The sequence below is a fragment of the Colias croceus genome, chromosome 26 (assembly GCF_905220415.1).
Source record: "Colias croceus chromosome 26, ilColCroc2.1".
Lineage (NCBI taxonomy): Eukaryota > Metazoa > Arthropoda > Insecta > Lepidoptera > Pieridae > Colias > Colias croceus.
Genome location: NC_059562.1, coordinates 3,487,049 through 3,500,171, shown reverse-complemented (window position 1 = coordinate 3,500,171; position 13,123 = coordinate 3,487,049). Strand labels below are relative to the sequence as shown.

Here is a 13,123-nt window from a genome sequence, read left to right as displayed (position 1 = left end):
GGGAAAGGTAGTGTCTATTTAAACAATTTAACACAGAGGGATCAAAAAATGTTGAGAAGAAAGTGGCGAGAAGAGGCAAAAAAGTCTTATCAACGCAAAAAAAAAAAGAAAAAGAAAGAATACAACGTTTTATGGATTGCAATAGTCCTCCTACCAGCGACATCGAAAACATGGTGGTAAATGCGGTAAAATACGCAGAGAGATGCAACATCTCTACGGAGAGCCAAAGATTCCAGCCGATCAGTAATACGAGGGTCGTCCACTAATCGTGTAGCTCGTCGCTGGATTCGGTCAAAAGGAAGGAGCTGATACTTGGGTGCTCCGGCCCAGAAATGGGAACAGTATTCCATGTACGGCCTGACTTGAGCCATGTAAAGTTGTAGGCGTTGGCCGGGTGTGAAATACTGTCCCGCTCTACAGAGCACACCAAGTTTTTGGGAGGCTAGCTTAGCCTTTCCTTCCAGATGACGACGAAACTGGACATTATTCGATATTTCGTAACGGTATCCCGAGAAATATTGCATCGGCTGGTGTAATGTGCGTCAACAGTGCTGTTATCTGCATAGCAATGAATGCCGCTAGATAGTAGCATGTCATTGATATGCAGAAGAAACAAAGTTGGAGAAAGAACGCAGCCTTGTGGAACCCCAGCATTCACAGGCTTAGATTCGGAGCACGAACCGTCGACAACGATATTGATACTCCGCTCTGTTAGGAAATTGGTGACCCACTGACACAATTTCCGAGAGATCCCATATGATGGTAGCTTTGATAGGAGTGCCTTGTGCCAAACCCGGTCAAAGGCTTTCGCTATGTCTAGACTAAATGCTAAAGCTTCACCCTTGCTCTCAATAGCAGTTGCCCATTTGTGAGTCAAGAGCGCCAAAAGATCGCCAGCTGAGCGACCTTTACGGAAACCGTATTGGCAATCGCTAATCAGCTGGCGCTCCTCAAGAAACTCAAGAAGCTAGCGATTGATAATAGATTCCATTACCTTTGAGAGCAGAGAGGTTGGACGGGTCTGAGCGATCGCCTTTTTTGGGAATGGCATGCACTAAAGAGGTTTTCCAAAAGCTTGGGACTGTGCCTGAAGAGTACGAGCACCGAAAGAGACGCGTTAAAACTGGAGGCGCACATTTTTAACACAATGGGGGGAATACCGTCGGGACCACATGACTTATTCACATTTAGGGAAAGAAGGGCATCAAATAAATAAAAATTATTTCAAGAAGAATTTTTGTTTAAGTATTTGATTTTTTTTATATTTCTCTTAATGTACCGAAAAAAATAATACGTTCTCGAAGAAAAATTGTTATTTTTTTAGTTATTGATTATAATAAACGTTGATTTTGCATAATCGCATTGTTTTATTTCCTGTAACTTGTTTATTAATCATAAACGTGGCACGGTTTTCTCATTAACCTGAATATGGTCTCTTTAACCTGTGAGATCATTTTTTTAAAAGGCTATATTTTATACAATTATGAGTAAATTTGATTCCCTTCCATAAATTCGTCTTAAGCAATGTACCCTCCATAATTTCAGTAAACAAAAACGCAACATCTAAAACATTTTTTAAAATTGATAAATTAATTCAATTTGTGGCACTTTTTTGAGAACGACCCACTATGCGTACAATTCTTTTAATTTTATTTTAATACACCTTTTTATGATTTATCTAAAAACATAACCCAATATAATTAAAATCTTTATATAATTTCTCATGGACATAATATAAGACCATCAAACATACGGAATACTTTTGGAGATAGAAGATTAAATTAACCTATGTCATTTGTCTCCTAATAGATCTATCTATATTAAATAACTATCAATCCAATATTTATAAAACCACCTGGTTATTTGGTTTTGACCACCCATACCAGCAGAAGTATTTTATATTTCTCCTCACCTTTGGCTAGATCGTGGGCATCGATATTAACGATATTGCATCCAATAGCCTGTGAGGACACTAGCGCCAGCGTGAGGTTCTCGTGCTTGGTGTATAGCGTCAGATTCTTCTTGTTTATAGCACGCTCGTCGATCGTGTCCGGGCACGAGTGGTTTATTACTTTGCTGGAAGTTAAATCGAATAATAAGGTAGAGAAAATACAATTAAATTATTATTAAGCTATTGCATAGCTTCCATCGCGGGCCTTGAGCGCGGGGACCGAATCGAGAAATTCCGTAACGAAAAAACCTCACGCTCCCCACTCCGACGGGCGTGGCTTGAAGGCATAGCATGCAATAGCTTTACCGCGGCAGTCCCCGAGTGCCACACGTCTTTTTTTCAGTTGCAAACAATTCATAAAAATACATGTGTGCCATATCCAATAATTTATCTTATTTTGTAAATTCAGTTTGTGTGAAACAAAAAAGTTGTAAACATTTGTTATACTGTGTTAACTAACGATAACAATGATTCTAGCTATTAGTTCCTGAGATTTTCTACATTGCACGAACAATTAAACAGATATTTCAGATTTATAATATTAGTACAAACAAAGAGTCAATAATTTTGTATGTTATTATGTATCACTGACACACTAAATGGTACCAAGACAGAGTATTTTCCTTAAGATTATTATTCCAATGTTTATTGCTATTGCTTATTCATTCGTTATTATAAAATAATCAAAGGTGTATATTTGTTACTAAGTTGCTTATTTATGCAGAATACAAGTGTGTCATGATTTTATAGACACATTCTACATTATCCTTATATTCTTACTACCCTGCTAATATTATAAAAGGTTGTGTTTGTTTGTTCGTCTGCCTTTCAAGTCAAGGCATGATATTTGTGTCTTTAGATGGAGTGATATAATCTATACTAATATTATAAAGCTGAAGAGTTTGTTTGTTTGAACGCGCTAATCTCGGGAACTACTTGTCCGAATTGAATAATTCTTTCGGTGTTAGATAGCCCATTTATCGAGGAAGGTTATAGGCTATTTATCAACACGCTGCGACCTACAGGGGTGGAGCCACGGGGGTGAAACCGCGCGGAGCAGCTAGTATAATATATACTCCATATTTTATAGCAACGAAAAATTTCATTCCCTTGGGAATTTCTCTTAACAACGGGCTGCAGTTACGGGCTACTATTACTTACTACAACTTTAATACTGCTAACTGATTAAATCTACTAACCACAAAATTAATCCATCCTTAAGCTTCTCGTATAGTTGCTTGCCCTCAGGGTCGATCGGCAGCAGATGCTTGAGGTCCGGATCGTGTTCGAGATTACTATTAATCCAGCCAGAGAAGGCCATTTGTTCCTCGAGTCGCACTGAGTGGGTTGTGCCTGGAATTTTGTCAAGATAACATTTAATATGACAATTTTTAATATAATACAATTTGATGTCATCGACCGATTAACTTTCCGTTGACCGACAAAGAATGGGAAGTTTATAATGGTATAATTTATTAAAAAAAAAATCAGTAGATATCTTTCAATCTACCGCAGGTATTTTCCTAGATTCCTTGAATAGAATATTTAGACATCAAAATATTTATATTGAGAACAAATGGGAGAGCAGATAGCATAGATGTAATTCACTAATATAAATATTGTGATATTCCCTATATTTAACTTTAGAATTAACTTTCTATTCATTGTAATTTACCAGCTTTTGAATACTTCTTTAAGAGTATTTTTATTTAATCCACATTTAAACTAATACTATATATTTACATACCATCACTAGACGCCTCGCTCATGCCGCCCAAATGCTCCAAATTCTCCTTTTTACTGACTGCTTGCTTGAATGTGCTCGAAACCTGACAACAAAATTTTTTCACGAATAAAACCACTGGACATTTTTAAATCCTCGTGTGCTCTCCTATAGCCATTCATTCCCTATTATATATAAAACTTTTCATTTTATACTGAAACTGAACGATTTCAGTTTTTAACGCTTTTGATAAAACGTTTCATTGTAGATATAGTGTAGACTGTAGAGACCGTATTTCAAAATCCCAACCAGTGTTGGAGCAAGGTAACTATAGTGAGCCTTTGTTCAAAATTTAGCTTACGGCTGTCTGGCGTTTAAAAGATACGAAATTGCGTCCCACGCCCACGGTATACGTGCAACATTAAAACACCTTTGAACACAAGCTGTTTTGTCCATTTCTCTTTTACGAAAATACGGACTGATTCTCATAAAACGCTTTCAAACTCAAACTCAAACTCAAACATTTATTTATTCAATTAGACTACTATTTAGTAGCACTTTCGAATCGTCATTACATAATTATTTTAACATTTACCACCGATTCGGAAAGCAGTGATCTATGGAGAAGAATCGGCAAGAAACTCCATAGTTGCTCTTTTAAAATCATGTCGATATTACATAATATGTAACTTATATCTAAATACATAATATTATATCATAATATACAAAGAACTGTCCTGTGGTTTTTACGCGACAACCCTCCATGGGTTTTTATCGTCCATATATTCCTGAATACTGTAGTACGCTCTCTGAACTAGTACATTTTTTATATAAGTTTTAAATTTAGAACTACTAAACTCTCTAATATTATGAGGAATTCTATTGTAAAAGCGTATACCTTGACCCATAAATGAATTTTTAACTTTAGCTAATCGGAAAAATGGCATTTCAATTCTATTTCTGTTCCTTGTGCCATAACAGTGTCTATCTCCTACTCTTGTGTGTAAGTCGGCGTTTTTGTGTACATGCAAAATATTATTAAATATATACTGTGATGGTAGAGTAAGTATACCAGTATTCTTAAAGAGATCTCTTAGTGAGTCCCGAGCACGTAAATTATATATAGAGCGAATGGCTCTTTTCTGTAAGATAAATATAGTTTCTATATCTGCTGCCCTGCCCCATAGTAGAATTCCATAGGACATAATACTATGAAAGTAGCTGAAATAAACCAATCTAGCTGTATCTTCATCGGTGAGATGCCTTACCTTTCGGACTGCATATGCTGCTGAACTGAGCTTACCTGCAGCGGTGTTGACATGGGCTCCCCACTGTAGTTTCTCGTCCAATGTTAACCCAAGAAATACAGTCGATTCTGTAGGGTGTAATACCTCCCCGTTCAAGGTAATATTTCTGCTCAACTTTTTAACGTTAGGTAGTAAAAATTCAACACAAGTTGTTTTTTTGGCATTTAATAATAAATTATTAGCAGTAAACCAGTCGGATATGTGTAAAAGAGTACTGTTCACTTCGTCAACATTTGGGTCATGCCTATCCACATTGAATATTAATGAGGTATCATCTGCAAACAGAACTATTTCACACCTATCCTGTAAATAATAAGGTAGATCATTGATATATACCAAGAACAAGAAGGGTCCTAAAATAGATCCTTGTGGAACACCAATGTTAATTGACGCACCGCTAGAACGTTCTCCATTAACAACTACAGTTTGTATCCTATCATGAAGGTATGAGGCTATGAGGTTCTGAGCTTGTCCTTTAATCCCATAGTGATTAAGTTTACGCAATAAAGTACAATGTTCAACGCAGTCAAATGCCTTGGAGAGGTCACAAAATATCCCCAAAGCATTTTTTGAGTTTTCCCATGCCTTATATATATGTGTTAGTAGTGCAACTCCAGCATCTGTGGTTGAGCGCCCCTTTGAGAAACCAAACTGTTTGGTGTGCAGCAAATTATTAGAAGCAAAGTGACTAGTCAATTGGTTTAATATTAACTTTTCGAAAACTTTACTTAATGTTGGTAAAATCGAGATAGGTCTATAGTTGTTACAGTCTTCTTGATCACCTTTTTTAAATAGAGGTATAACTTTACTAAGCTTTAGTAAATTAGGAAATGTACCATAGTCACAACACTTATTAAATATGAAAGCTAAATTGTTTGCAATATTTTCTATTATATTATTAACTAAATTTACGGACATTCCCCAAAGATCACAAGTATTTTTTAAATTAAGTGTCTTAAATGCTGTAACAATATCATTAGCAGTTACGTGACGCAATTCAAATAATGTACTGCACCCCGCAACATGGTCCCTCAAAAAGGTCTCTGCAAGTATTGAAGACGAATTTAAATTATTAGTAATGCTAGCAGGGACACTACTAAAGAAATCTTCAAAAGCAAGCGCAACATCAGCATTTTTGTCAATAACCATGCCATTATTTACAAGTTTTATGGTATTACTTGATTTGCTTTTACCCATTTCACCATTAATAATAGACCAAACTGTTTTAACTTTATTATCCGAGTCGCGTATTTTATCCCTGATATACAAACGCTTCGCAGTAAAACAAACAATTTTAAAAGTTTTTGAGTAATTTCTAACATAACTAAGAAAAGATGGATCTTTATTATATTGCTTCATACCATATAACTCATAAAGAACAATCCTACACCTATGTATGCTAGGTGTCGCCCATTTACTAAATGGTAAATCCTTGGTAATATTTAAAGATTTAACTTTAAATATTTTTTCAAATTCACTATGAACTAAATTAAAAAGATTTTTAAACATTTCACAAGGATTATTATGACAGGATTGATCATTCAGTACGGGCAGGTTTTTATTAATATTATCTCTAAATTTATTAATGCCTTTTTTAGTTATAGGCCTAACATTAGTTCTTTTAAATTCAGGTAAGCAATCCCATTCAAAAACTACTTTCTGGCCACAGTGATCCGAAGTGAGTGTATTGAGAATATTTTTCTCTAAACAGATGCAGTCGCAGTATATATTATCAATACAGGTTGCAGAAGTAGGTGTAATTCGTGTGGGTTCATTTAAAAGTTGATACAGGTTAAATGACTGAAACAAATTAACAATTCGTGTTGCCGTTTGTGTTTGTAAAAGTACATCAATATTAAAATCACCACATACTATAACTTTTTTTTTACTCCTACTTAACACGAAGTGGGAACGCGTTCACGGCGTTTATGAAGGGTGAGGTATGAAGTACGGCGGAAGCATGCGCGGGGCAACCGTCTTCCCCCCGCGCTTGTTGTTCGCGGACCTATAGTATGAATAGAAATACTGATAAGGACCACTGTACACTTGAACGGCTATCGGTATTGTCTTTATGGATACCACTTTATTTTTCAACAGTATAAGTTGACTAAAAATATTTCAACGTGCATTTGACTCGGTACGGGTAATACTATGCATCGATAACAATTTAGGGTCAACGTTCACTTGACTGGATATCGGTGATATCGGTATTGTTGTGTATCGATACTCATTTACGGGTAATGTACATTTGACCGGGTATCAGTTAAAGTACCAGGAAAACATTTAAAAACGGTATAATATTTTGAATTAATTTTAAAATCTGTTTATTTATTGACTATTACGCGAAACAAAGTTATTCGTCAGCTAGATTATTATATTTTTTTTTATATTTTATAAGTATTGATATCGGTTTTTTCCTGTATTGATGCCAATACTGAAACAGTAACTTACTTACTAGTAACACAGTAAAGTTCGTACCACCCTAAAATAATAGTATGTATTAATTAGACAGATTTCCCAACCACTTTTTTTTCTGTAAATGAAAAAGGTTGAATAAAGGGATAAGAATGGAATGAAATCAATAAATCTTTCTCAACTGCAGAAGGAATTATATTTGTTGAGAATCTCCAAACAACTCTCCGAGGTCTAAACAATGAGTAGAGATGAAAGGAAAGGAGGGGGTAATGTTTATTGCGGTGTAAGAAATAAAAATTCTGTCAGTTTACTGCAGTTTAATAGATAATAAACTGAACAAAAAAATCATAATCAAAAATAATACATAGGAGTCAGTTCCATTGATGTACTGGTCAAGTGAAAATTGAGTTCTGCAATATAAGTATATACTATTATATCTTTAAAAAGCACGTTGGTCATAATTAGTTACTCCCTTATGATTTGATAAATGAATTCCTTACGCTGATAAATTTACACTAGACGTAGATGGCACTTGAACAGGACTCACTGACGCAATTCTGTTATATTTGTTTGTCTAACCAATGCTCGTAATCTGTAAAATAGTAAGTCTTCTATATTATTTTAATCTATCAAATGTAAGTAACCTCCAAATATGTATTCAAATCACACTAAAAAAATATTCAGGTTAGGTACCCTTATTATCGTTCCCAATAATATTAATAAAAATTATACCGATAGAAGTCAATGCCGACACCCGGTGTACGGTGACCCTTATTAGCACAAAACAGAGTGGCGAGCGCGACGATGCAGTACGTGTCTACTCGCGACGAGGGCTCGTGGCCGTCTGAGACAGCTACTTGTGCATCGTAGGCGCGAGCGCTGTATGTTTTACTTAATAATAAAAAAAAAGCTTCTGGGAACCATATGGGATTTGACGTACAGTTTATGAAAATATAGATTTTATACTTGTTCTTCCCTTACAATCGCCGTAAAATTGTAAAATTGTAACAAATTCACGATTTTTAACGATTTTCAGGATTTTTTTCTATCGAGGCAAATTACTCTAATCGTGTTTCCACGTGTATGACAATACAAAACATATCTTCATCTTTACGATGGTAGGAATATCATTCCATAGAATTAAGAGTTTGATACCAAAAAACTGTTTCAAAGACACCTCTGTCGCCATATTTTACTTACCACTTCGTCTTAAACGCTTTAATATTTCTTCCATGACTGTCTCAAACATATTAAAGTCACTGGAAGGGGGTCTATAAACGCAAACAATAATGTAACGCTCCAGTTCAACACAGGACAGTTCAATGGTCCGTTCTACAGAAAGACTAACAATGTCAGTTCGTTCTTTGCATTTTACACTATTATGAACAAAAATAAGAGAACCTCCATGAATAGCATATGTCCTGAAGTATATACTTTTTAATTTATAATTATCAATATTTATTAACAACTGACATTGTTTAAGCCAATGTTCTGTTACACAAAAAACCTTAATACTATTATGATTTAAAAACAATTCTATTTCTAATAATTTGCTAGCCAAGCCTTGAATGTTTTGATGTACAATAGAAAAAGTCTGCTTAGCTGTTGTCTTATATACTAGTTTAAATCTAGCTTAGGGCTAGATTTTCTGTCAACACTAGGTTGGTGTATATAATTACTACTACATAAAATTATAGTAGATCCAGGGTCTGATACCGAACATGTACCAGACTGGTTAATATTATATGCTATTAACATAGCAAGTTCTCGCTTAAATCTAGATGGCAGATACACTGTATTCTTTGTCAAAGTAAAAGATTTAATACACAAATTAATGTCAAAGTAAATAAATGCATCACAATGATGATTTGTTACATTATACAATTTTAAATTCATATTATGAATTAATCTATTTTGTTCTTGTGTCAAACCAGGTAGGTATGGCAATGTACACAACATAAATTTACATTTAGTCTTACTACTAATTTCCAACATTTTTTGAAATCCTACATCAATATCCTTATTTTTTACATTTAAACTATCTCCATAAAGTATAATTACAATATTATTCTTATTAAAGCTGAAATGGTCAAGTGATTTGATTATATAATTAAATGAACTGTTAGGAGTGCAAATATTAGTGACTTTAAGCCCTAAATTGTTGAGCATAGCGCCAAAACCCTGACCAATATTATCTGACAACACAATAATTTCCTGCTCGGAAAGGTGTTTAGTTTTACTAGTTGAAATTGTTGTCACAGGTTTTACACTATGTATGTCTGTGCAGTCAAGCTTATGGGGCGACATTTGCTCATTGTTACTTTTTGAACACTGACATACATAATTATTGGTCAGTGACTCAAAGCGATCCATATTTTCAGTACTCAATTTAATTAAGTCATCTGCCTGTTGTATATGCTCGTTTATTTGTATTTGAGCAGCAGAATATTTCTGGTTGACATCATTTAACATATGACTTAAAGAGTCTATCTTCTCCTTTAATTCATTTGTTTCTACATCATACAAGATTTTATAATATTCTAGATCCCTATGATATTTGTCTAACTCTTGAACCAGGTTTTTCTTGTCTTTCTCTAATTGAATTACATTTTTTAAAGAACTCTTCCTAACAATTGATTGGGTACGCTTGATAAACTTACTTAATCTAAGGTATTTTTTCAACTTCTTACAACACGCTTTTATTAGCTTCAGCTGTATTATGTAAGTAAGTAAGTAAGTATAAAACCGACTCTTACCGATTTTGACCAACTTTAAACGGACAGATTTAATTCATACTTTGTGTTTGTACTTACACTTGTCAAGGACCAGTGATAATACAATACGAGTTTAAGCGTGGTTTTAATTTATTTTTTAACTACATTAATTATTTATAGACTACTCTGTGTAAATCGGATTAAACTCACTAAAGTAGATTAAACAGTAATCTTCAACAGTTTACACTGGGCTTGCGTGCAGTAATCATTTTAACTGCTTGTACACACGTTGTACACTCTAATCTGCATCTTGAGTAGTTAATTTTATGAAAGTACCTTATAATAAACTTGTAGGTATATAAAAATGATATGTTATTACTATCCACGGGGACGATTTTAGCTTCATTTTTATCGTCATGTATTCAAATGAACGGATGTAGATAAAAGGGATTACCGACATTAATAGAGCTTTTAGATTGGCATTCTAACATCGGTTACTAAACAATTTTAGTTTTGGCGTAAAGAGAACAACTAAAATAATATTAAAAAATTAAAAAGAATACATTTGAAATACCTGAACTAAATCTTTGATACCTAGTTTTGAAAATATAATAAGTTAAAATCCTTACTTTAAAAATAACTTTTTAAATAACTATACAACATATTTTATTTATATTAACTCACATGTTAAGCATAATTCTGTATTCAAACCAATGACCTACTCTAGATAATTTTTGCACGATATGAAGAATTGGAAAAACCAAACCATAAATGAATTTGCATCAATTCATTACTTTGACCTATAATGAACTTTACATATTATGATTATATTGACTTTACAGGCTTCTTCTTGACACAGCATCAATAAAATGCGTTAGGCTATTTAACAAGAGTTAACGGGTTAAATATCTTCAATCACATGCTAACACGATGGAATTATTGAACGAACCCTTCTATTAAGGTCATAAAAATATATTGATTCACATTTTCTTTTAGAATGAAGAAAAAGCTTTAAAAGCTTTTATCGTTCGTCGTTACGTTCCCAGAAACAAAAATGATATTACAGTGTACAGTCTTCGCAAGGTCGCGTCACGGCAATTCCGTCACGCTCACGTCGAGTAGTAAGGCGATGATTTTGGTATCTTCCGAAAGAAGTTTCACTTCTGACACGTGCTTATTTTTGTTTTTGATAGGAAATTGTTTTATTATGGTCCAGTTAAAAAATTTTGAGTGGTATCCTCCCTTCCCAGAAACGTTTTTGTAGAGTAGAATACATTAAAGAATTATCTATATGTTACAAGATGTATAAGATAATTCGTAGTATTATCGTGCTTGCCATAAAAATAAGCCCTCCAAGGACTCTTAGACACGATGCGGCAAGGTCAAATGCGCTGTTATGTTTTCATGCGCTCGTGAGTGCACTTAATGAGAAAGGGTGTGAAATACTTGGAGAAAATTGAAGTTTTCATAAACGAACAAAAACACTACATTCATTTGCAATGCTATTTCCAAAAAATCGTACATGTGACTACGCATTTGTTTTGTTTAGAATCTCGATAAAATGAAAAACACAAAGTTAATGGAGAAACTGACACTGTAGGCAGTTTCTTCATCAATTAGTGCCAAATGTGTCTGTTGTCAGTTAAAATGTTAAAAAATCTATGAAAATTTACTTCAATGGTCAAATACTAAATAGGCTATCAGGAACACTAACGTCCAGCGGATTGAACAGCCCTCAGATAAGAATCCAATGTAACTATATTCATACCTGTTGTGCCTTAAGATTAGCGCATAGCTCCTCAAACTCCGTGAGTGTCATGCCATTTTTCCTCGCGTCTCCGTTCACGTTCCCGTTGACGCCGCGGCCGTGCTTCGAGCCGTTGTCGTAGTATTCTTCTATCATACAACGCACCTGGAATTGATGGGAATAGTTTTTATTGATTGTATTGTGTCTAGACAGTTTTAGGTCTTACGTGTTGCCAAGGTCACGGACGAATTCCAACCAATACCCGCGCACCGGTACATGGCTGTGGCTATGTATCTAATAATTAATATCTATGCAAGATTTGTCCCTCAAAATAATTTGTTTTCATATGGATATAGTCAATATTTCTACTGGTACAACATTATTTATGATCGGATCAATCATTCTGAGTCTTTAAATACAAACAATCAATCTATTTGCTCTATAATACAACTGAGAAAAAAGGTGATCGAAATTAGATATTGTCATTCTAACAGTTGCATCGCGATGATACCTTGAAAAATAACCTTATCATTAATATTCGTAGAGGGACCACCAAAATATGTCTTGGTAAAAACTTGCCACTACACTCTACAGGCTCTATCTCTTATTAAACTAAAATCAACACCCAAAACTTTCAAAATTCACTATACAATTCAAAACAAGGTACGTGGTTTATACAAAAAATGAAGTTAATCCCGCTAGCGAGGCACATACATATTAATCCGATCATAGGCTTTACCCTTCTTATAATACGCTACTTTCCGTGTACAATGCACGGCCTACATGCATCGAATCGATTTAAGGCTTACATGAGAATAAAAATAGCGGCAGATATTATCAAGATGTAGTACATTCCACAGATAACACACATTATGTAAAATATGCGGGTATTTTTATATTCTCTAGTGTTTTACGTTTAACGCAAAATATACAGGGTGGAAATTTTCTAGAAGTGCATTTTAATATTTATTTTATCTAAGTATACCAAACAGGAGAGTTAACATATTTCATGTTGTGATGTTTGTCGGACGTGTTGTTGCATAAATAAACAAATGTTTCCTAAAGTAACTAGATGCTTCCCGGCTTTGCTCGGGATGTAACAAGATAACTTAATAGCGTATGTTAAATGTTAATCGGTAAGGACCGAACTTTCTAACGATAAAATGATTTTTTTAATCAATAGAATTTAATCGTCACAAACCAAAAATAATATTTAAGATTTTGAATGATGAAAAATTTCAAGAATCCGTTAATAATAATTAATTA

The 13,123-nt window shown here is 34.2% G+C and overlaps 1 protein-coding gene across 1 annotated transcript in view; it reads right to left on the bottom strand.

Annotated features, from left to right (window-relative positions):
- Nucleotides 1-13,123, bottom strand: part of LOC123703603 (plastin-2) — a 54,781-nt gene that overhangs the window by 12,293 nt on the left and 29,365 nt on the right. Inside the window, exons 3-6 of the mRNA XM_045651689.1 lie at nt 11,879-12,022; nt 3,699-3,780; nt 3,151-3,304; nt 1,913-2,076 (exon numbers count right to left, since the gene is read on the bottom strand). Coding sequence (XP_045507645.1) covers nt 1,913-2,076; nt 3,151-3,304; nt 3,699-3,780; nt 11,879-12,022 — 544 coding nt within the window. The remainder of the gene's footprint in view (nt 1-1,912; nt 2,077-3,150; nt 3,305-3,698; nt 3,781-11,878; nt 12,023-13,123) is intronic.